We start from the raw sequence: 25,395 nt of genomic DNA on the forward strand, positions 1-25,395 counted from the left end.
AACGACTTAGATGAAGGCATAGAAAGTCTCATATCTAAGTTTGCCGATGACACAAAGATTGGTGGCATTGTAAGCAGTGTAGATGAAATCATAAAATTACAAAGCGATATTGATAGATTAGGTGAATGGGCAAAACTGTGTCAAATGGAATTCAGTGTAGATAAATGTGAGGTCATCCACTTTGGATCAAAAAAGGATAGAACAGGGTACTTTCTAAATGGTAAAAAGTTAAAAACAGTGGATGTCCAAAGGGACTTAGGGGTTCAGGTACAAAGATCATTGAAGTGTCATGAACAGGTGCAGAAAATAATCAAGAAGGCTAATGGAATGCTGGCCTTTATATCTAGAGGACTAGAGTACAAGGGGGCAGAAGTTATGCTGCAGCTGTACAAAACCCTGGTTAGACCGCACCTGGAGTACTGTGAGCAGTTCTGGGCACCGCACCTTCGGAAGGACATATTGTCCTTGGAGGGAGTGCAGCGTAGGTTTACTGGAATGATACCCGGACTTCAAGGGTTAAGTTACGAGGAGAGATTACACAAATTGGGGTTGTATTCTCTAGAGTTTAGAAGGTTAAGGGTGATCTGATCAAAGTTTGTAAGATATTAAGGGGAACAGATAGGGTGGATAGAGAGAAACTATTTCTGCTGGTTGGAGATTCTAGGAGTAGGGGGCACAGTCTAAAAATTAGAGCCAGACCTTTCAGGAGTGAGATTAGAAAACATTTCTACACACAAAGGGTGGGAGAAGTTTGGAATTCTCTTCCGCAAATGGCAATTGATACTAGCTCAATTGCTAAATTTAAATGTGAGACAGATAGCTTTTTGGCAGCCAAAGGTATTAAGGGATATGGGCCAAAGGCAGGTAAATGGAGTTAGATCATAGATCAGCTATGATCTTATCAAATGGCAGAGCAGGCACGAGGGGCTGAATGGCCTACTCCTGTTCCTATGTTCAGATGCAGGAGAGAACATTCCTGTGCCCTAAAAAAACTTAGTGCAGTGAGACTGAATCTCTGAAATTAGTTGTCGTAGCAAGTAGTCCCCAATGACTCACGAGAATATTTTCTTCTCTATTCACCTTGGGGAATTCCCACTCGAGCCTTTTTTATAGGTTTCGTGCTCTAGTTACATAGGTAAATATTTTCCCGTAGCCAATGAAGTTTGTTTTGGAAGAAGCTTGTGATAGAATAATCATACATGGCCAAATGACCATTCCTCATTCTGAACTTTATAGAATCATATGATGGTTACAGCGCTGAAGGAGGCCATTTGGCCATCGAGCCTGTGCCGGCTCTTTGTATGAGCAATCCAGTTCGTCTCATTCCTCCGCTCTTTCCCGATAGCCTTGCACATTTTTCCCTTCAAGTACTGATCCAATTCCTTTTTGAAAGCCATGATGGAATTTACTTCTACCATCCTTTCAGGCCGCGCATTCCAGATCTTAACTACTTGCTGCGTAAAGAAGTTTCTCCTCATGTCACATTTGGTTCCTTTGCCATTCACCTTAAATCTGTGTTCTCTGGTTCTCGACCATTCTGCCAATGGGAATATTTCTCTTTATTTACTTTATCTAAACCCCTCATGCTCAACACTCAGCACCCCTCAACACTGCCATCAAGTCTCCTTTCAACCTTCTTTGCTGTAAGGAGGACAACCTCAGCTTCTCCAGTAACTTATCCATGTAACTGAAGTCCCTTATCCTTGGAATTGTTCTAGTAAATCTTTTCTGCACCCTCTCTAAGGCCTTCACATCCTTTCTAAAGTGCGGTGCCCAGAATTGGACACAGTACTCCAGTTGTGGCCAAATCAGTGTTTTATAAAGGTTCAACATAACTTCCTTGCTTTTGTACTCTATGCCTCTATTTATAAAGCCCAGGATCACATATGCTTTTTTAACTGCTTTCTCAACCTGTCCTGCCACCTTCACAGATTTGTGCACATATACCCCCAAGTCTCTCTCTTCCTGCACCCCCTTTAGAATTGTACCATTAAGTTTTTGGTATCTCTCCTCATTTTTCCTGCCAAAATGTATCACGTCGCACTTCTCTGTTAAATTTCATTTGCAAGGTATCCGCCCATTCCACCACCCTGTCTGTATCCTCTGTCTGTATCCTCTGTCTGTATCCTCTGTCTGTATCCTCTGTCTGTATCCTCTGTCTGTATCCTCTGTCTGTATCCTCTGTCTGTATCCTCTGTCTGTATCCTCTGTCTGTATCCTCTGTCTGTATCCTCTGTCTGTATCCTCTGTCTGTATCCTCTGTCTGTATCCTCTGTCTGTATCCTCTGTCTGTATCCTCTGTCTGTATCCTCTGTCTGTATCCTCTGTCTGTATCCTCTGTCTGTATCCTCTGTCTGTATCCTCTGTCTGTATCCTCTGTCTGTATCCTCTGTCTGTATCCTCTGTCTGTATCCCACTGGGTAACGCGCCCAGTGAATTCGGGGTGCTCCGCACGTGATCGCAGCCTAATTGAAGGTACTTGTGCGTGCTTCCGGGTTTCCCGTTGCAGACCTGCGCACCCGCATCACAGGCTGTCAGCAATAGGAGCCCTATTTAAAGGGGCAATCCTCCAGTGCTCCTCCTGCAGCCAAGAACCATATTGGCAACATGGAACAGGCCAGAGGCAAGGCTGCTCCAAGGTTTTCTGACTCCTCACTCCAGGTGCTACTCGATTGGGTCAGGAGGAGGAGGGAAACGTTTTTCCCATCAGACAAGAGGAGGTGGCCTGCCTCTGCCACCAAGAAGGCCTGGCTCGAGGTGGCAGAGGAGGTCAGCAGCAGCGTCACCCGAACCTGGGTTCAGTGCAGGAAGCGATTTAATGACCTAACCAGGTCAGCCAAAGTGAGTATACTTACGCATTCTCCCACACTCCGTCTTCCACATCACCTCCACCACCACACAATTCCTTCTGCACTGCCAACTCAACGCTTTCACATCACTCCTCACATCCACTCAACGTACTCACCGCCCCAGTTCCCATTTGAACACTACCACGCAACCCAATCCTCATACAATCTCATGGCTATGTCTCACACGCACCCTCCCATGCATCTCCCTCACGGTCACCTCCACCCATACCAATGCATGCAGCGGGTCACTATGCAACCATCATTCAATCACGCCTCTCTGTGTTTTGCCTTGATAGGCATGATGTGGAGATGCCGGTGATGGACTGGGGTTGACAATTGTAAACAATTTTACAACACCAAGTTATAGTCCAGCAATTTTATTTTAAATTCACAAGCTTTCGGAGGCTACCTCCTTCCTCAGGTGAACGATATTTCCACATCGTTCACCTGAGGAAGGAGGTAGCCTCCGAAAGCTTGTGAATTTAAAATAAAATTGCTGGACTATAACTTGGTGTTGTAAAATTGTTTACAATTGCCTTGATAGGAGAAGAGATGCCGGAATGCCTGGGAGAGGGCAAGGACCGGAGGGGGCCTGCCACACCAGGTGGTCTTAACGGACGTGGAGCAGCAGGCAATGGAAATAAGCCACACGCTGGAGTGCCTGTCCGTGGCAGACGCCGAGACTGGGAGCGCACAAACGGCTGGTGACAGAAATCTAACACTCAGCACTCATGATAGCGAATGATCTTAACATCACTTGGCGTCTGCAGCACCTCAACATCTGTCCACATGCTTAATTCTCTTGCAGAGCCATCTGCGACCGCCGTGACTGCGGAGGGCGATTCTTCAGAGGACCTGCTGGCCTCTGAGGGGGCATCGTCACATCTGAGCCAGCCATCCACCAGCGCAGATACACACACCTCGGTGGGTCCCCGTCGTCAGTTAGTTGGGGTTGCACATGGTGAGTCATCACGCACATGTGCGCACGAGCAGACCCTGGTGGCAGGGGCAGCCGTGGAGAGTCCGCGTTGGTGGGAAGACTCTTCTCCAGGCTCTGCTCAGCTGGACCCAGATGCTGAACCCAGGGGGCCAGCCATGAAAAGGAGAGTCATCAAGGGCCAGTAGCACATTGCCGAGGTACTGGAACAGTTGCCACACGCACTCTCCACAATCGCGCAGAGAATGGAGGAGTCCAACTCCTGCATGAGTGGAATACTGTCACAGGGACATGAAGGCATCTCTGAGATAGTGTCGCGGGTAGGTGCGGGAATGTCTGCGATGGAGGGAAGGCTAGCCTCCATCGAGCTTCAAGCACGGCTCAACAATGAGTCCATTCAGGCCCTGACAACGGCCGTTTGGATTCAGGGTGAGCAACATTCTGCCGCCTTAAATAGGCTGACAGATGCGTTACAACTGGCCTTCCAAGGCTTCACCCAAGTCCTCCAAGCTGTCATCCAGCAGGGTGGAAGGAGTGATACGGGCCTGGGCCAGGAGAGGGATGATGGCGACAGGGGACATGGAAGTGGGGACACCACTCAAAGCGCTCCCCCGTCTCACCCGTTGCCCCCCTCTCAACCAGTACCTGCAATGCTGCCCCCTCTCCAAGTGGCTGAGTCTGCCCCCGCACAGGTGCAGGTGGAGCAGTCTTTGGAAGGGCCCTCACGGGCACTGAAACCCAGAGGGCGTCCGCGCAAAGCATCTCATCAGTCAGGGCATGGACAAGAGCAACCTGCCACTACCTCTGCTGAAGCCACAGGGGTAGCACCACGTAGGGGTTCCCATAAACGTAATGCTAAGGTTTTGTGAGCACAAAGGGGATGCACAAGGATGTATGACGGAATGTCATGTTTTTCATTTAGTTTTGTTTGCTTTGCCAACCACATCAAATTTTGTTATCACCACTACTGCCACGTCTTTGCAAATCTTGTCTGGTTTATGCAATAGTTCCCTTTCCTGAGGATCACCATGAAGACCCACACCTGATACAACCCATTGGGTTACTGCAGAATGGGTGTAGGTGTATTTGCAGGGCTCTTTTATGCAGACAACTGAGAGACGCCGGCGATGTCCCCGGTGGCACCCTGGAAGGATGCGGAGGAGAAGATGTTGAGGGCAGTGGTGACTTTGTCAACGACAGGTAAGAAGATGGTGCTCGGGCCAGCCAGGAGCAGCTCGGCATCACGGAGGCTGCAGATGTCCACGACTACATGTCGAGTGACTCTGAGCCTCTGTGTGCACTGCTCCGCAGAGAGATCCAGGAAGCTGAGCCTCGGTCTGTAGACCCTGTGGCGAGGGTAGTGCCCTCTGCGACGCATCTCTCTCTACGGTTGCCCTCCCTCCTGCTGTGCAGGTGGATGTGTCACAGCATTGTGTTGTGGAACTCCACAAGACTGAGGTGGCTGGCGAGGCTGGTGATGCTGTTCGTCCTCCGAGGAGGTCATGACTGCAGCTATGGCTGCCCCCATCTGGAAGATGTACATTTGAGGGGGTCTGCAAGGTGGGTAAATGTGTCTGCACACCGGAGTTGAGGTTCCATGTTGGTGAATTTTTGTGTTAGGAGGAGGATGGTGCAGGCCAAACTTTGTCCAAAGTGACAGAATGGCCTCCTGCAATGAGTTAGGGTCTCCCCCCGCTTCCCCCCCCCCACCCCCCAAACCTGTCAAATGGATCTTTGCAGCTCCCACAGGCTGGTGGCTGCAACACATCTTTTTCAACTGGGAGTGTTTCCCCCAGCACGGGAAACACGATCTGTTGACATGAAAATCCCACCCCTCCTAAAATATCCTCCAAATCAGGTCTGCAAACGACCTGAACAATGTACTTAAGTGGGATCCCACCGGCTTTAATTGCCGTTGGGAGTCCCGCATGCGGGGGCTGCGCGCGTATCTAAGTGCGTCATTGGGGAACCTGGAAGTGGCCGGGTTGGAGCCGGGCTCCGGACCCGCCCCGGGAATCCTCAATTTTAGCAGCCCCCCACCATGAACGCACCCGCTCGGCCATCGAAAATTGACCCCATGAAGTCTATTACTATCCTCCTCTCTGTTTACTGCACTTCCAAGTTTTGTGTCATCTACAGATTTTGAAATTGTGTCCTGTACACCCAAGTCCATGTCATTAATATATATTAAAAAAAGTGATCCTAGTACCGACCCCTGGGGAACACCACTGTACACCTCCCTCTAGTCCAAAAAACAACTGTTTACCACTACTCTCTGTTTCCTGTCACTTAGCCAATTTCGTATCTATGCTTCCACTGCCCATTTTATTCCATGGGCTTCAACTTAGCTGACAAGCCTATTATGTGGCACTTTATCAAACACCTTTTGAAAGTCCATATACACATCAACCACATTGCCCTTATCAACCCTCTGTTACCTCATCAAAAAACTCAATCAAGTTAAGTAAACACGATTTGCCGGGAACAAATCCGTGCTAGCTTTCCTTTATTAATCCACACTTGTCCAAGTGACTATTAATTTTGTTCCGGATTATTGTTTCTAATAGTTTCCCCACCATCGAGGTAAAACTGACTGGCCTGTAGTTGCTGGGTTTATCCTTACACCCTTTTTTGAACAAGGGTGTAACATTTGCAATTTTTCAGTCCTATGGCACCACCCCCATATCTAAGGAGGATTGGATGAGAATGGCCAGCACTTCTGCATTGTCCACCCTTACTTCCTCAGCAACCTAGAATGCATCCCATCAGGACCGGGTGACTTATCTACTTTAAGCACAGCCAGCCTTTCTAGTACCTCCTCTTTATCAATTTTTAGCCCATCCAATATCTCAACTACCTCCTCTTTTACTGTGAATTTGGCAGCATTTTCCTGTTAAAGACAGATGCAAAGTTTTCATTTAGTACCTCAGCAATGCTCTCTGCCTCCATGCATAGATCTCCTTTTTGGTCCCTAATCGGCTCCACCCCTCCTCTTCCTAACCGTTTACTATTTATATGCCTATCGAAAACTTTTGGATTCCCTTTTATATTACCGCCAGTCTATTCTTGTACTCTTTGCCCCTCTTATTTCCTATTTCACTTTTCCTGTGAACTTTCTATATTCAGCCTGGTTTTCGCCTATATTATCAACCTGACATCCTTCATACGCCCCCATTTTCTGCCTCATCTTACTCTCTATCTCTTTCGTCATCCAAGGAGCTCTGGCGTTGGTTGCCCTACCTTTCCCCTTCGTGGGAATGTACCTAGACTGTACCCAACCCATCGCCTCTTTAAAGGCTGCCCATTGTTCGATTACTGTTTTGCCTGCCAATCTTTGATTCCTATTTATCCAGGCCAGATCGGTTCTCATCCCACTGAAATTGGCCCTCCTCCAATTAAGTATTTTTACTCTAGATTGCTTCTTGTCCTTTTCCATAACTAATCCAAACCTTATGATACTATAATCACTTTTCCCTAAATGTTCCCCCACTGACTCTTGCTCCACTTGACCCATCTCATTCCCCAGAACCAGATCCAGCAATGTCTCCTTCCTCGTTGGGCCAGAAACATACTGATTAAGAAAGTTCTCCTGAACGCACTTCAGAATTTCCTCCCCCTCTTCGCTCTTTACACTATTACTAATTCAGTCTATATTAGGATAGATGAAGTCCCCTATTATCACTACCTTATAGTTCTTGTACTTCTTTGTAATTTCTTGCAAATTTGCTCCTCTATATCCTTCCCACTAGTGGCCTATAGAATACACCCAGTAATGTAATGGCGCCTCTGTTGTTTCTTAGCTCTAACCAAATAGATTCTGTCCTTGACCCTTCCAGGACATCCTCTCTCTCCAGCGCTGCAATGTTCTCCTTAATCAATACTTCTAGCTCCCCTCCTTTTTTTCCTTCCCTATCTTTCCTGAACACCTTGTCTCCAGGAATATTTAGTACCCAATCCTGCCCTTTTTTGAGCTAGGTCTCTGTTATTGCCACTACATCATATTCCCATGTGGTTATTTGCGCCTGCAACTTGTGTTCTTAATACGTCGTGTAGAGAGCCTTACAGAGGAGAGCTAGATTAGATTTAGTGGTTAGCAGTCCACGTTGATTTAATAATTTAGAAGTAGGTCAGTATATTTTGGAGCTATAGGAAAAGCTCTCTGGAAAATTAAGCAGAAAATCGAAGTAGAAAATAAAACAAAAGGAAAAATGATCCTTTTAAGGTCATTCTAAAGAACGTGGAAGGCAAGTATATCCCTATGATGCAAAGGATTAAAAAAAAACCTGGGTATCGGCCACTCACACCCGTTGCTTATGGAATCACCTCCTGACTCCCCAAAGCCTTTCCACCATCTGCAAGGCACAAGTCAGGAGTGTGATGGAATACTCTCCACTTGCCTGGATGAGTGCAGCTCCAACAACACTCAAGAAGCTCGACACCATCCAAGATAAAGCAGCCCGCTTAATTGGCACCCCATCCACCACCCTAAACATTCACTCCTTTCACCACCGGCGCACTGTGGCTGCAGTGTGTACCATCCACAGGATGCACTGCAGCAACTCGCCAAGGCTTCTTCGACAGCACCTCCCAAACCCGCGACCTCTACCACCTAGAAGGACAAGAGCAGCAGGCGCATGGGAACAACACCACCTGCACGTTCCCCTCCAAGTCACACACCATCCCGACTTGGAAATATATCGCCGTTCCTTCATTGTCGCTGGGTCAAAATCCTGGAACTCCCTAACAGCACTGTGGGAGAACCGTCACCACACGAACTGCAGCGGTTCAAGAAGGCGGCTCACCACCACCTTCTTGAGGGCAATTAGGGATGGGCAATAAATGCCGGCCTTGCCAGCGACGCCCACATCCCGTGAACGAATTAAAAAAAAAATCAGCCAAATAACGTCCCTCTCCTTCTACCTTCCAATTGTAAATAACATCCCATGGCCCCCTTAGGCTTCCTAATCAGTGTTGGCTTTAACATCCTTCAGAATATGCATACGCACTTTAAAATCTCTGCAAGGCTCTCTGTGATTTGTTCCCTTTGGAATAATACTGATATTCTCCGAGGGAGGAGGTTCCCAATGAGTGACAAGACCAGGGGTTATGTTGACCCCTTCAGTTATCAGATGATGACACAGAATGGTCCAGCCAACACCTGAGAGATGGAACCTTCCATAGAGATTTGTACATGGCATGCATTCTTACTGTCTCAGAAATCCCAGAAAGGATTTTTAGGCTCCTAAATGAATTTGAGAAGCCATTTCCTCAGCCATTCACCTCGTTGAGGGTACTATAACAAGGGGACATAGATTCAAGGTAAAAGGCGGGAGGTTTAGAGGGGATTTGAGAAAGAACTTTTTCACCCAGAGGGTGGTTGGAGTCTGGAACTCACTGCCTGAAAGGGTTGTGGAGGCAGGAACCCTCACAACATTCAAGAAGCATTTGGATGAGCACTTGAAATGCCATAGCATACAAGGCTACGGACCAAATGCTGGAATATGGGATTAGAGTAGACAGGGCTGATGGCCGGCGCGGACACGATGGGCCGAAGGGCCTCTATCCGTGCTGTATAACTCTATGACTCTATGACTCTATGACCTCCCTGTCCACGCGCTTTGAGAAAATAAGTAGTATGCGAAGGCATGAGTACAAAGTTTTGTCATCCATTGTAGCTGTCATTGTCGGGCAGTCATACAATCGGATATGTCTTTAACTGGGCATTGACTTGCCAGAATTATGTCTCGAGGCATTGCACAACGTTGTTCCAGCAAGTACTGGAATTTCTTGTAGACTGAGAGAAATAGAGGAAAACCAGCCAGAGTCAGGGCTTATCTGTCACAGACAGATAATTCTGGGCATAGTTTGGACAGTTTCAAGACCTTGCAGCATCTTCATTGCTGTGGTACAGCATATTATTTGCTGTGGGACCATATCTATACAGCAACACTGCAGCTGCACTTCATTTTTAAAAAAATCTAAATTCAGTTCCATTTCTGCATTCCAGGGCAGTAATGTGGCCTGCAGAACATTTCTGTGACTTAGGCATAGGGTTATTGAATCCATTCTGGTCCACCTATTAAAATAAAGAGTAGTAATAAATAAAAACTGTACAAGAGGGCCTGCCTAACAAATGCACTGGGATTTTCTTAAAAATGTAATTAGTGAATGAACAAATTCAGATTGGAATTATATATCTTGGCTATCAGAAAGCATTAGATGAAGTGTCACAAAACACTGATCAAGTTAAGGGTTTGTGGGATCAATGGTGAAGGGCCAAGGCCATAGTGCAGGACACCATCAAGATTGAAAAGAATGAAAGAAAAGGCAAGATAAGTCAGAAAGTAGGCAACACAAAAATTGGGATTTAGAACCTGCAGATGAGGGATGTAGAGAAAATGTTTCCACTTGTGGGGGAATCCAAAACTAGAGATCATAAATATAAGATAGTCACTAATAAATTCAATAAGGAATTCAAGAGAAACTTCTTTACCCAGAGAGTGGTAAGAATGTGGAACTCGCTACCACTTGGAGTAGTTGAGGCGAATAGCATAGATGCAATAAAGTGAAAGCTAGATCAACACATGAGAGGGAAAGGACTAGAAGGCTACGCTAATAGTTAGATGAAGAAGGGTGGGAGGAGGCTTGTGTGGAGCATAAACACTGGCATAAACCAGTTGGGCCGAATGGCCTGTTTCTGTGCTATAAATTCTATGTCATTGTAGGAGTAAGGAAAGTTGAGAGGAGTAAGAAGTCCCACATTTTTTTGAAGACCTAGAAATGAATGATTTGATATAGGGATGATTGTTTTCAACACAACAGGGGTGTAGGAAGAAAGACAAGCACATGGGAACGTATATTTGGAGTTCAGAAAGAAGAAAAGAGGAAGGTTCAGAGAAGCACTGACCATTGTAGTAGCAAGAAAGTAGTTACTAATTTGATTTTGTCTGTGAACAAAATAGAGGAAAGTTAGTGGAAAATTAAGACTTCATTAATTGTTAGTTAGTTGGATAATTCAGCTGCCAAAAAGTGAAGAAAATACAATTTTTTAAAGACGTAAAGTAGTATTATTACAGCATTCTGCTTCACTACTTACTGTGCATACTTTTGCACATATTAAAAATTCCCTTTGGTACAAAACTAAAATGTATATAATCATAAGGAGCTATTTAGATGGAACTATTTTGAAGAATTACAAGTAGCAGCTGCAAACTTGTGCTGTAGATTGCTGCAAATTAAATAAATATGTTAATAAAGTATAGAGTCAGGATTCTTAAACCTTGTAAGAGTGCAACTCTTCTCCTCCCCTCCCCCCCCTCCCCCCCAAAACTGCTACAAAAAAAACTGACCTCTTTCCCCAGTTGTTCGATAAAGCAAAATGAGGAAATGTAAAAACACTGCATTTTCCAACCATATAGAGCAAACCCATCCTGAACAGGTTACTTCATTTAACTATTGCAACTAGAGGAGAAAAGTTCTTAATTTTGCTCAGTAAAACACTTAAAATTTATAAAAAGACTTGGTGGCATTGAATAACAAGATGTAATTGTATTTAAAACACAATACTTCTATGAAAATTGGGGTTTATTCAGCATGATGTTTTCCCTCTCACATTGTAGCTGTTCAATCTATGATTTTGCTTGCAATTGACATATTAATATTTCAAAAAAATTATTTTCAAGCCAGCATTTCTTCAGGCATTCACCAGGACCTCCCTGCCCATGAGCTTTGAGGAAATACGCAGTATGTGAAGGTGAAGGTACAAGTACAAAGTTTTGTTATCCATTGTAGCAGACTTTGTCCGGTCACACAATAATATACAATCAGTAATTTTTTTCCTGCTCTTTAGTTGAACCTCTACTGATGTACACATATTGGGAGGCTGGAGGTGCTCGGTTTGCAGTTGCTCATTGATTGCTCTGAGGTCTGCTGTTGTCACTTGATGCACAGACTGCTCTTCTCTGACCTCAGTCACTATTCCCTTTCAGAGTTGTAGGCGATACATTCAGGGGTTGCATGCAATCCAGCTTTTTTTTTATTCGTTCATGGGATGTGGGCGTCGCTGGCGAGGCCGGCATTTATTGCCCATCCCTAATTGCCCTTGAGAAGGTGATGGTGAGCTGCCTTCTTGAACCGCTGCAGTCCGTGTGGTGAAGGTTCTCCCAAAGTGCTGTTGGAAGGGAGTTCCAGGATTTTGACCCAGCGACGATGAAGGAACGGCTATATATTTCCAAGTCGGGATGGTGTGTGACTTGGAGGGGAACATGCAGGTGGTGCTGTTCCCATGTCCCTGCTGCTCTTGTCCTTCTCGGTGGTAGAGGTCGCGGGTTTGGGAGGTGCTGTCGAAGAAGCCTTGGCGAGTTGCTGCAGTGCATCCTGTGGATGGTACACACTGCAGCCACAGTGCACCGGTGGTGAAGGGGGTGAATGTTTAGGGTGGTGGATGGGGTGCCAATGAAGCGGGCTGCTTTGTCCTGGATGGTGTCGAGCTTCTTGAGTGTTGTTGGAGCTGCACTAATCCAGGCAAGTGCAGAGTATTCCATCACACTCCTGACTTGTGCCTTGTAGATGGTGGAAAGGCTTTGGGGAGTCAGGAGGTGAGTCACTCGCCACAGAATACCCAGCCTCTGACCTGCTCTTGTAGCCGCAGTATTTATGTGGCTGGTCCAGTTAAGTTTCTGGTCAATGGTGACCCCCAGGATGTTGATGGTGGGGGATTTGGCGATGGTAATGCCGTTGAATGTCATGGGGAGGTGGTTAGACTCTCTTGTTGGAGATGGTCATTGCCTGGCACTTGTCTGGCACGAATGTTACTTGCCACTTATCAGTCCAAGCCTGGATGTTGTCCAAGTCTTGCTGCATGCGGGCTCGGACTGCTTCATTATCTGAGGGGTTGCGAATGGAACTGAACACTGTGCAATCATCAGCGAACATCCCCATTTCTGACCTTATGATGGAGGGAAGGTCATTGATGAAGCAGCTGAAGATGGTTGGGCCTAGGACACTGCCTTGAGGAACTCCTGCTGAGATGGAGCTGAGATGATTGGCCTCCAACAACCACTACCATCTTCCTTTGTGCTAGGTATGACTCCAGCCACTGGAGAGTTATCCCCCTGATTCCCATTGACTTCAATTTTACTAGGGCTCCTTGGTGCCACACTCTGTCAAATGCTGCCTTGATGTCAAGGGCAGTCACTCTCCCTCACCTCCGGAATTCAGCTCTTTTGTCAATGTTTGGACCAAGGCTGTAATGAGGTCTGGAGCCGAGTGGTCCTGGTGGAACCCAAACTAAGCATCGGTGAGTGGGTTATTGGTGAGTGAGTGCCGCTTGATAGCACTGTCGACGACACCTTCCATCACTTTGCTGATTGAGAATAGACTGATGGGGTGGTAATTGGCCGGATTGGATTTGTCCTTTTTGTGGACAGGACATACCTGGGCAATTTTCCACATTCTGCCTAAGAGTGGAAGATCATTATGGACCCTAGGTCATGACTGGAGCTGACCAATAGAAAATAGCTTATAAGCATGAGTGGCCAATGGGAAGTAAGTCAGTGGCAGTGGATTAAGTCAGATCTGTGCTCACGAAACCCTTAAACGGTGTAAGGATTTGAGTATTTAGAGGATTTACACACAGTACAATTAATACTTCAGATACATAACTCATGATTTGGAGAGAATGTTCACCCCAAGTGCATATTGCACAAATTCCATACCTTAAATGGTACATGCAAACTAAAAATAGGGAGGATTGGGAGTCCTACAAAAGGCAACTGAAGATAACAAAAGAAGTCTTAGAAAATGTAAAGGAAAATTTGAGAGAGGCTTTTTCTCACTCTTAGTTTTCTATGCTTTAGAGTTATTTTTAAAATGTATAAACTATTTTTACTGTTTTACCTCTTTTTAATCAAATTTATTTTTATTTTCACACGTTATACCAACATTTATTGTATTATTATTGATGAACGTTCTCTAGATATGGAAAACGTACAAGGATATATATAAAGAATGAGCTAGCCTTTATACTCACAATTTAAATGACATCAGTTCACTGCAGTGGGGTTCATTGTCCCAAGACGTGATATGGAAAGGAGCCTAGGTGACATGTTTCTGAATACATTTTCTTCAGTCTGTAAATCAACATTAGCTGACTTACCATTTTGATTTTATGGGGACGGGGGTGCATTTAATCTTGGCCCTCTACCGCTACCAAAAAATATAGATTGTTTATCTCTTTGCTATTAGTGGAATGTTGCTAGCACAAAATGTCTGCCACATTTGCCTACATAATACTCGTAAACAATTTTACAGCACCAAGTTATAGTCCAGCAATTTTATTTTAAATTCACAAGCTTTCGGAGGCTTCCTCCTTCCTCAGGAACATTTACCTGAGGAAGGAGGAAGCCTCCGAAAGCTTGTGAATTTAAAATAAAATTGCTGGACTATAACTTGGTGTTGTAAAATTGTTTACAATTGTCAACCCCAGTCCATCACCGGCATCTCCACATCATACATAATACTCAGTGCACCTGAAATGCTTTGAGGTATGAAAAAGCAATATATATAATATTTGGCAACTGTCTGTCTCAAAAGACAATGGTGTAAGTGCCAGAGCAGTTCAGTTACTTTTACATGCTACATAAAGGTATAAATAGTGGCTCCTGGTGATAGAATTAAGGTAATGTCTTCCAGGGTGGCTGTGGAATGGTTTAAAATACATCTGTGTGAGGTACTCAGTTGAGTTGTTATTTCTCACCAAAATATGACTTTAGGATGCTCCCACGATAACACTTGTGGATCTTTTGTAAATATTTGAGGGTAAACCACCCCACTGGACTTGTAATACATTGTGTTCCAGAAGGCAAAGGCAAGAACAAAATTTAGCTATTTTGAAAATGAATAATGATTGGTAGCTTGAGGGTTAATGAGCTCTGAAGCCTTGACAAAATCAAACACTAATGCTATGAATCAGCACATCTTCACATAATACAAGTGAAATCTATGTTCGAGTTATTTTGCCAAATGTCACAGAATTGTATGCTGTGATATCAGAAACCTCTTCAGCCTTTTAAATAGTTCACATTTTTGCTGCATGTTATTGTTGGCATCTCTTGACATTTTAAAAATAGTTTCAAGACATTGTGCTTAATAGAAACTTGAAACAAAATTTAGCAATTTTTGTATCATTTGGTCTAAAAGAAGTTGACCAACTGGTGGTATTAAAATAGATAAATATAATTAAACTGTCCCTTTTGAGAGTTATTTGAAAGTGTAATTTCTGCTTGTTTAGGGGATGGAACTTGGGACTATTCCAGTCTCTGTGGTTCAGCTGCTACTTACTGTCATAAACAGCTGAGCCATCGAGGACCCAAGAATAACTCTTTTAATGAACTTTAGAGTAATTACTGCATTACAAAATGAATTATTGAAAGCAGTAATGATTAATATTCTTTTAAATAAAACCTCTTGTGTTTTGGGATATTCCTTATTTTCAAAATAAGGTTAATGCACAGACTGCAAATTTGCTTGCAGAAAAATAAAAGCAGTGAAATGAATTTCAGACTGAGCAAAATGTGCTATCTATTTACAACCAGAGTTTACATCATCAAAAATATTCATTGCTGACATTTATTATATTTTTGTGGGGGGGGGAAATAATAACCCTAAATATTCTATAAAGATTATAACTAAAAGACTAAAATTTAAAATAGAGATGTGACTGAATCTAAAGTTAATATGATTTGTAGGACTAAAACAACAAAGGTCAATAGTTCACAACTTCAGGAATGGTTGCTGGATATCGAAACAGATGAATAAAATCTCATTTTCGTTCAAGCAACAATTTTTAAAAATTTGTTCATGGGATGTAGGCGTCGCTGGCAAGGCCAGCATTTATTGCCCATCCCTAATTGCCCTCGAGAAGGTGGTGGTGAGCCGCCTTCTTGAACCGCTGCGGTCCGTGGGGTGAAGGTTCTCCCACAGTGCTGTTAGGTAGGGAGTTCCAGGATTTTGACCCAGCGATGATGAAGGAACGGCGATATATTTCCAAGTCGGGATGGTGTGTGACTTGGAGGGGAACATGCAGGTGGTGTTGTTCCCATGTGCTGCTGCCCTTGTCCTTCTAGGTGGTAGAGGTCGCGGGTTTGGGAGGTGCTGTCAAAGAAGTCTTGGCGAGTTGCTGCAGTGCATCGTGTGGATGGTACACACTGCAGCCACAGTGTGCCGGTGGTGAAGAGAGTGAATGTTTAGGGTAATTATTACTTAACATTTTGTGTACATTGTGTGAGAAGCAAAATAACAATTATAACACTTTAAAAATAAATTTTGAAAAAAAAATTGGAGACAAATAAAATATGGAAAGCAAAACTCTACTAAAACTAAAATAGGATTTAAAATTGGAACACAAGACTAGACTGAAATTAGGATTACATTTCTTATAAAGACTATAAATTCAAAATAAGAGGCAAGACTAAAAGAAACTGTTTACAACTATAGAAAACCATGCAAATAAGCTGCTGTGGTTGTTCTGACTGGGTGAGGTTATATGAGCTCTTGTAATTTTATCATTTAGGATAAATATTTTCTACAATTGAACAAACTCATAAAACCTGATATCCTAACTCCTTCCTATGAATAGTTAACAGGTCTTATTATAATACAATCTTGTTTCTCCGGTTTTCTTCCTTTTAAGCTTCCTTTTTTGAAGTCTCTCTCTTCCTGGAATACTTTATTCAATTGGCCATGCATCCCTTTGAGTTTTATTTGTGATTACGGGATCATCACAGCCATGCTCAATCTTGTCTCCATTGATGTCCATGTACTGTTCCAACATGGATTGCAGGATGTCGGTCAAGAGGAGGAAACTAGGGCAGTTTTAATCTCTACCCCATTCTAACAGACATGTTTTAGCACTGTTTCAAAAGGGACCAGCGCTCACAGCACAGAGGGCCTACCTGGTCCTTCCTAGTATTGCACCACTTGGTAACTTTGTATTTTCTGAGGCTATTGGTGAAGCATCACTGAAAATATCTTGAATGTTTTCTGCTTTCTTAATGTTGCAGGCTTTATTATCACAAGGTTTGTGACCACATGATGTGTTGTGACTTTATTCAAAGATGATTTATTGCATCATTAAGCTCCATCTGTACAATGGCATATCAGTGCTTATTATAACATAAAGATCCCACACTACATCGGTCAATGTCTGAAGGGCCAGCATTACATGTTTTTCGCAAGGGTGGGGTACCTTGATCTGATATCCACCTCCTTTCTTTTGTTTAAATTAGGATTTGTTTTTGTTATTGTTGGAGCGTCTTTTATTCTGCAAAAAAATAAATTTTATTAAAATAAATAGTTTTAAATCATCCTGGTAAAAAGTACAACATCTTGTACACTGACAATGTACTATCCACCTTACATTTTCTTTAGGTGTTTACAGAACCAGTAAGCAGCTCAGGAAGATTTAGTCCTATTATTGTTCATTAAAGCAAGTGTATGAGATAGGTGGCAGTTCATCAAAGTTGACTTATGAATTTGGAATTTTTATCGTGCTGATGCATCAGTCTGATATTTTAGAATCCTATGATTCCTTTGATATTTTGGAAAAAGCTCACCGACTTTATTCAGTCCTTTCTCCTGTGTTCCCTCCATTCCCTCACAAAAAAGGGATGGGAGGAAGTGTAATCAAGGTAGCTGTGGGTTTATAATAGATATTGGTTGACAGCCTATCCCCAGAAATGGAGATAGAGAAGTCGAGGAAGGGAAGGGATGAGTCAGACCCCTCCGCTTCCTGTAAGGACTCTATTCACTTCTCCCAGTTTCTCCATCTCCATCGCATCTGCTCTGATGATACCATCTTCTGCACCAGTGCTTCCGACCGGTCTTCCTTTTTTACCACAACCAAGGATGCCCCTCCACTGTAGTTGACAGGGCCCTCAACCGTGTCCATCCTATTTCCCGCACTTCTGCCCTCATCCCTTCCCTTCCCTCCCAGAACCATGACAGGGGTCCCCCTTATCCTCACCTTCCACCCCTCCAGCCTCCACATTCAACGTATCATCCTCCACCATTTCCGCCACCTCCAGCGCTATCCCACCACCAAACAGATCTTCCCCTCATCTCCCCTTTCAGCATTCCGAAGGGACCAGTCCCTCGTGACACCCTGGTCCACTCTTCCAACACCCACTCTCCAACACCCACTCTCCTCCCCACGGCACCTTCCCATGCGAGCACAGGAGATGCAACACCTGCCTCTTCACCACCTCCCTTTCCACCGTCCAGGGCCCCAAACACTCCTTCCAGGTGAATTCCTTCAGATTAGCATACGATATCTGCTGCACACAATGTGCTCTCCTCTACATTGGGGAGACCAAATGCAAATTGGGTGATCGCTTTGCTGAACACCTCCGCTCTATCCGCAAGCGTGACCCTGACCTCCCAGTCGCTTGCTATTTTAATTCCCCTTCCCACTCTTTGTCCTCGGCCTCTTACACTGTTCCAATAAAGCTCAACGTAAGCTCGAGGAACAGCATCTCATCTTTCGTTTAGGCACTTTACAACCTTCCGGACTCAACACTGATTTCAGTAACTTCAGATCATAACCACTGCACCCATTTTTTCGGTCAGCTAGTGCTGGTAATGGTTCTGCTGCTGCCATTTACAGCCAGTCCTAATCAATCTTTTGTTTCTTAAACTGTCCCATTGCCACCTTCCTTGCCTTGCACCATCATCCCTTTTGTTATTTACTCACTCGTGCAATGTACCCCATCACAGACCTTTCCTTTTGTTCTTTCCTCCCCTCCCTTTTCCCCGGCTCTGTACTTGCTTAAAAACTTTAACTCTTTTCACATCTTCCAGTTCTGATGAAAGGTCTTCGACTTGAAACGTTAATTCTGTTTCTTTCTCCACAGATGCTGCCTGACTTGCTGAGCTTCTCCAGCATTTTCTGGTTTTATATTAGTGTTATGTGCTTACTAGTTTCTTTTTTCTTTAGACAGGAAGTGGCTTCTCCATGGAATACCAAACAAAAAGGGTGCCATCAGAGCGGGTGGCAACACAAAGCACCCTTTCAGTGATCGGGGAATGCATTGATCAGTTTGCCCCAGGATGTACAGGATTGCAGAAGATACTTAATGCTCGTTGCCCGTTGGTGCGGTTTTCTCATCAGCCTTCAGGATTTCAGTGTGACCTCACTGCCAATAATAGGTGAGGAACACCAAAATCAATTTATGTGTATTACCATATGGCTCTTACTGTGCGAAAAAGAAAATGAACATCCAAAATAGCCCCTACCAGGACGAACTATTAGGAACCTGCGTTGGGTGAGACTCACAACTGTATCACCCTATTGGTTAATATGATCATTGCAAATAGATCATTGTAGATGTCCATTTTGAAAGATATGTATGGAACTTGGATGTGAATCTGAAATAGAGTAAGAAAGGAGTTTTCATTTTATTAAAATTACTTTTAAGCTACTGCTCTTATTTATCAGTGTAGCACATGGATTCTCATTTCCTTAGAGGTGAGAATGCTACACCTCAGCCAAGGTGTCAGTCTTGGTTTAGCACCTCTGAGTCATAAGGCCGTGAGTTCAAGCCACAATCCAGAGACTTGAGCACAATCTCGTCAGAGGTCTCTGTCTGCTCTCTCAGTTGGTCGTAAAGGATCCCCTGGCACTATTGGAAGAAGATCACATAAGTTCTCCTGCTGTCCTGGTCAATACTTATACCTCAACCAACATCACTGTTTGTGGGACCTTGCTGTGCAGCTATATTGCTGCATTTCCCTACACTTTCCCAGGATGTATAGGAATGCAGAAAATATGCAACAGTGACTACACTTCAAAAATACTTCATTGGCTATGAAGTGCTTTGGGATGCCCTGAGGTCATGAGAGGCACTATATAAATGCAAGTTATTTTTTTTTAATCTATTGATTTTTGAAATCTAATTTTGGTAAGAGATATCTGGAATCTATATTTACACTCGTTATTCAGTCCGTTTCTTGTGTAGCTCTTTGTTTTCTATTTTTATATGTGTACTTTTGTGAATTTTTAAAAAAGTTTTTAACCATTCTTACAAGGGAGAGGAAGCAAAAAGATTAAAAATTAAAATGGCTTCCAATGTGAAAGACTTCCAATCCTGCAAGTAATGTTTTTCTGCCCTTTTATATGGCGGAGATGAAAATTTTCAACTCTTCTAATTTGTTTAACCTCCACACATACAAGTAGAATATGTCTAATAGGGAAAGAGACTTTTTCATGGCTTCTTTGGTTAGTGGTCTTCTCTGCTCCAAAGCCTCATTCTGAACTTCACCTCTAGCTCTTTTTCTCCTGTTGAAAGCAACAGTCTTGTGTGTCTCGAAAATAGAGGTTTGAGTTCACCATTAAGTGTTTTCTGCACTATTATTGAAGTTTTATAGGTCTGTTCTTTTTGGGTTCGGTAAAAGTTTTGACAAGTTTTACTTGGCTTACAATGGTGTTTTGATTTTGGAAGCCATTGACACCTGCAATCAGCTAGCACGTGTGTTACTGTTTGCATGCTGCCAATAACAGTCTACGTTGAGTAAATGTGCTCCAGCTGAATTGTTGTTGGTTTCATTCAGTTTCAAATTTTGTGTCAAATATCATTCATAATTCTATTTTTGCTTCCTCTTTCCACACTGTGCCCACCCTCTCTCCCAGCTGTCCATTTATCAACCAATTAAAGCATATTACTTTAGGCTTTATTTTCAGTCATCAGTCATCGTCATTGCAGCTAACATCTCTAACAACAGTACATCCAAACAGCAGAGACTTTTAAATTGTCTGCATTGGCTAGCCTAGTAAGCATCCTTCTGCAGTAAAGCACTCCTTTCAGTGTTAACTGGTATTTCATCCCAGCTTGTTAGAGTGGCACACACTTTAAATATGAACCTCTGATTTCTTTGTTTACAAAACTCAAATGTTTTTGACCCATGCTAACTGAGTTCTGGAGCACTCCACTTGCTTTGAATCATAAAAGCAAGGTGCTATCAATGAGAATACATGCTGCCACAGTAAATGCAATAGCATTCTTTGAAAGGTATACCAGCAGTTAAGTGTGTGTGGAGTGAGCACCTTTCTAAATGGTTAGAAGGAAGGTTGAAGTTAAAATAACAATATGCAGCAAAACCCTATTGAAAAATTATTAGCTTAGAGTTTACTTCCAAGCGATACCTTATTCACAGTAAATATTGTCAGTTCTGACCTGTTATATAAGCACATTAAACTAATCTCAACAGTTGTTTCAAATCTTTTTGAAATAACTTTTCAAGAGATCTGTCTGAGGTAGTTTGTTTTCCTGTAATAGGATATCGAATCACGAAATTTGCTGTGAACAAGGTATTGCTTTCAACTAAATCATGATTTAACTTATTAAAAAAATTCAAAATAATAAATCTACATTTCAAATGTTCTTGCCAAAATTATGTTCAGTGCTTTTCTTTCGGAGTTAATGTTAGGCAGAATGCTTCATGACTATCTATTCATGTTAGCATGCCTTAGGCTTAACCCATGACATGTTCACGTTCCATTCAGATCAAGAAAGCACCATTTTTAAATAAATGAAGGTATGCATAAGGTTTCATTAACTTGTCAGAATTTAATAAGTACAGTTGATAATTGAGGTTGAGGATTTACATGTTAATTTTTTTTAATCAGTTTTTAAAATGTGCTCATTGATCTTTTGTTATAGAATTGCTATGAGAAGCACTGAACTCCTATATATTTATTCTAATATCGACCCTCGGGTACGGGCCCTGGTGTTTGGTGTTCGGTGCTGGGCCCGTGTTCAGGGGATCACTAGCAGTATTCCCGGAGCCTGGATCACTAACTTCTCCTTGACCATAATGGTTCTTTTCCTGCTGCAGAAGAGAAATCCGCCAATCATACCGACAATCGACCAGCTCAAAGACCTAGCAGGTAATGCAGGCTAAGAGATTTCAGTATCCTTTACACGTCACTGTTCCACAGCAGCATGCGAGAGTCACATAACAACTTAGAGTCACAGATTATTACAGCACCAAAGGAGGAAATTTGCCCACCGTGCCTGTGCCACCTCTCTGAAAGAGCTATCCACTCAGTCCTATTCCCCTGCTCTTTACCCATGTACCCTCAAAATTGTCGTCTTCAAATACTTGCTTGCTTTTTAAAAGCTATTGTGGATTCTGCTTCCATCACTGTTTCTGGTAAGGCAATTCTATGTCCTAACAAACCTCTGCATGTAAATAAAAATTCTTCTAACCTCTTCCTTTATGCCTCTAGTTACTGACTCACTGAACAATGAAAATAGCTTTTCCCTATTTACCTTATCAAATCTTATAATTTTGAACACCTCAACCAGATCTCCTCTTAACCTAATGAAAAATGCTCCAGTTTCTTTAGTTTTTCCTCATAACTAATGCCTCTCATTCCTTTCTTTTAATTGAGCCAGAATTTGTTGTCAAAATAACGGTGAGGTTAATGGCACTCACCATTATTTATGTGCAAATGGTGCAGCAACATCAGGCGAGGGGCAGATGCGCGGTTAAACGCGGAAATCCAAAAGTTGCTGTCCAGGTTGCGCCACTCCACCGTTAGCTTCGTGAAAACGGCATCTTGCTGTCTGCCTCACCATTGAAATGCGGTAGATACGAACTAAGCTCGCCACAGAAAGTTAAGTCTTGTCCATTTCAGTGTAAGTACACTTTTAACGACCTGATAAGTGTTAATTTCAGCAAGACCTGGACAACATCCAGGCTTGGGCTGATAAGTGGCAAGTAACATTCGCGCCAGACAAGTGCCAGGCAGTGACCATCTCCAACCAGAGAGAATCTAACCACCTCCCCTTGACATTCAACAGCATTACCATTACCGAATCCCCCACCATCAACATCCTGGGGGTCACTAGGACCCCCCCAGATCCCTTTGTACTGCAGTACTTTCCAGTTTCTCGCCATTAAGATAATAACTTGCTCTCCGATTTTTCCTGCCAAAGTGCATAACCTCACATTTTCCAATATTGTATTGCATCTGCCAAATCTCCGCCCACTCACCCAGCCTGTCTATATCCCCTTGTAGGTTTTTTATGTCCTCCTCACTCTCTACTTTCCCTCCCATCTTTGTATCATCTGCAAACTTTGATATGTTACACTCGGTCCCCTCCTCCAAATCGTTAATATAGATTGTAAAGAGTTGGGGACCCAGCACCGACCCCTGCGGAACACCACTGGCTACAGGTTGCCAGTCCGAGAATGTACCATTTATCCCAACTCTCTGCTTCCTGTTAGATAACCAATCCTCCACCCATGCCAGAATATTACCCCCAATCCAGTGATTCTTTATCTTGAGCAATAATCTTTTATGTGGCACCTTGTCGAATGCCTTCTGGAAGTCCAAATACACTACGTCCACTGGTTCCCCTTTATCCACCCTGTACGTTATATCCTCAAAGAACTCAAGCAAATTTGTCAGACATGACTTCCCCTTCGTAAAACCATGCTGACTTTGTCCTATTAAATTATGTTTATCCAAATGTTCCGCTACTGTCTCCTTAACAATAGACTCCAAAATTTTACCCACCACAGATGTTAGGCTAACTGGTCTATAATTTTCAGCCTTCTGCCTACTACCCTTTTTAAATAAGGGTGTTACATTAGCAGTTTTCCAATCTGCCGGGACCTTTGCCGAGTCCAGAGAATTTTGGAAAATTATTACCAAAGCATCCACAATCCCTACTGCCACTTCCCTCAAGACCCTAGGATCTAAGCCATCAGGTCCAGGGGATTTATCCGCCTTGAGTCCCATTAATTTGCTGAGTACCAATTCCTTAGTCATTTTAATCGTATTTAGCTCCTCCCCCGCTAGAGCCCCCTGTTTGTCCAGTGTTGGGATATTCTTAGTGTCCTCTACCGTAAAGACTGAAACAAAATATTTGTTCAGCATTTTTGCCATCTCCATGTTTCCCACCATTAATTTCCCGGTCTCATGCTCTAAGGGACCGTCGTTTGCCTTAGCCACCCTTTTTCTTTTTATATAACTACAGAAACTCTTGCTGTCTGTTTTTATATTTTTTGCTAATTTCTTTTCATAATCTAACTTCCCTTTCTTAATCAATCCTTTAGTTACTTTTTGCTGTCTTTTGAAGAATTCCCAATCTTCTATCCTCCCACTAAGTTTGGCTACCTTATATGTCCTTGTTTTTAGTCGGATACTATCCTTAATTTCTTTACTTAGCCACGGATGGCTGTCATTTCTTTTACACCCTTTTTTCCTCAGTGGAATATATATTTTTTGAAAGTTGTAAAATAACTCCTTGAATGAACACCACTGTTCATGTACAGTCTTACCCTTTAAACTATTTTCCCAGTCCACTTTAATCAATTCCGCTCTCATACCATCATAGTCTCCTTTATTCAAGCTCAGTACGCTTGTTTGAGAACCAACCTTCTCACCCTCTAATTGGATATGGAATGTAACTATGTTATGGTCACTCATTCCAAGGGGATCCTTAACGAGGACATTATTAATTAATCCTGGCTCATTACACAGGACCAGGTCCAAGGTTGCTTGCCCCCTTGGAGGTTCAGTTACATACTGCTCAAGAAATCCATCCCTAATACACTCAATAAACTCTTCCTCAAGGCTACCCTGCCCAATTTGATTTGTCCAGTTAATATGATAGTTAAAATCCCCCATAATTATAGCTGTTCCCTTATTACATGCCCCGACTATTTCCTGATTAATACTTCTTCCAGCAGAGTTGCAACTATTAGGAGGCCTATATACTACGCCCACGAGTGTTTTTTGCCCCTTATTATTCCTTATCTCTACCCAAATTGTTTCATTATCCTGATCCTTTGTCCCAATATCTTTTCTCTGTATTACAGTCATTCCTTCCCTTATTAACATAGCCACCCCGTCTCCCCTTCCTTCCTGCCTGTCCTTCCTGATTGTTAAATATCCTGGCATATTTAATTCCCAGTCATTGTCACCCTGCAGCCATGTTTCTGTAATGGCCACAAGATCATACCCATACGTCGTTATTTGTGCCATTAACTCATCCATTTTGTTACGAATGCTACGTGCATTCAGATAAAGAACTTTCAAATATGTTTTATGACACTTAGTTCCTGCTTTTTCCTTTTTTAACACTTTACCTTTTACTCCATACCTTCTGTCCCTTCCTGATACGCTTTCCTCTGTCTCCTTGCTCAGGTTCCCAACCCCCTGCCACAGCTTTGATGCTGGGTTAATCGCCTTACGCCTTCTAGTTTTTACTTTATCTGTCGTGCCTAAAGTACACTTTCCGCTGCTCTATGCTTTTCCCTTTCACTTGTTCTTGAACAACTGTTTGTACTATTTGTATTGTAGATTTCCCCTGGGTCTTCCCCTCTCTTGCTGCTCTCAACTTTATTCCCTTCTGACTCCCCGCTCAGGTTCCCATCCCCCTGCCATTCTAGTTTAAACTTCCCCAACAGCACTAGCAAACACCCCCGCGAGGACATTGGTCCTGGTCCTGCTCGGGTGTACCCCGTCACGCTTGTACAGGTCCCACCTTCCCCAGAACCGGTCCCAATGTCCCAGGAATCTAAATCCCTCCCTCCTACACC

The 25,395-nt window shown here is 43.3% G+C and overlaps 1 protein-coding gene across 1 annotated transcript in view; it reads left to right on the forward strand.

Moving 5' to 3' along the window:
- mtpap (mitochondrial poly(A) polymerase) overlaps positions 1 to 25,395 on the forward strand; it is a 65,967-nt gene that overhangs the window by 26,339 nt on the left and 14,233 nt on the right. Inside the window, exons 5-6 of the mRNA XM_068007270.1 lie at positions 18,779 to 18,990; positions 21,501 to 21,727. Coding sequence (XP_067863371.1) covers positions 18,779 to 18,990; positions 21,501 to 21,727 — 439 coding nt within the window. The remainder of the gene's footprint in view (positions 1 to 18,778; positions 18,991 to 21,500; positions 21,728 to 25,395) is intronic.

The sequence above is a fragment of the Heptranchias perlo genome, chromosome 2, assembly GCF_035084215.1.
Source record: "Heptranchias perlo isolate sHepPer1 chromosome 2, sHepPer1.hap1, whole genome shotgun sequence".
Lineage (NCBI taxonomy): Eukaryota > Metazoa > Chordata > Chondrichthyes > Hexanchiformes > Hexanchidae > Heptranchias > Heptranchias perlo.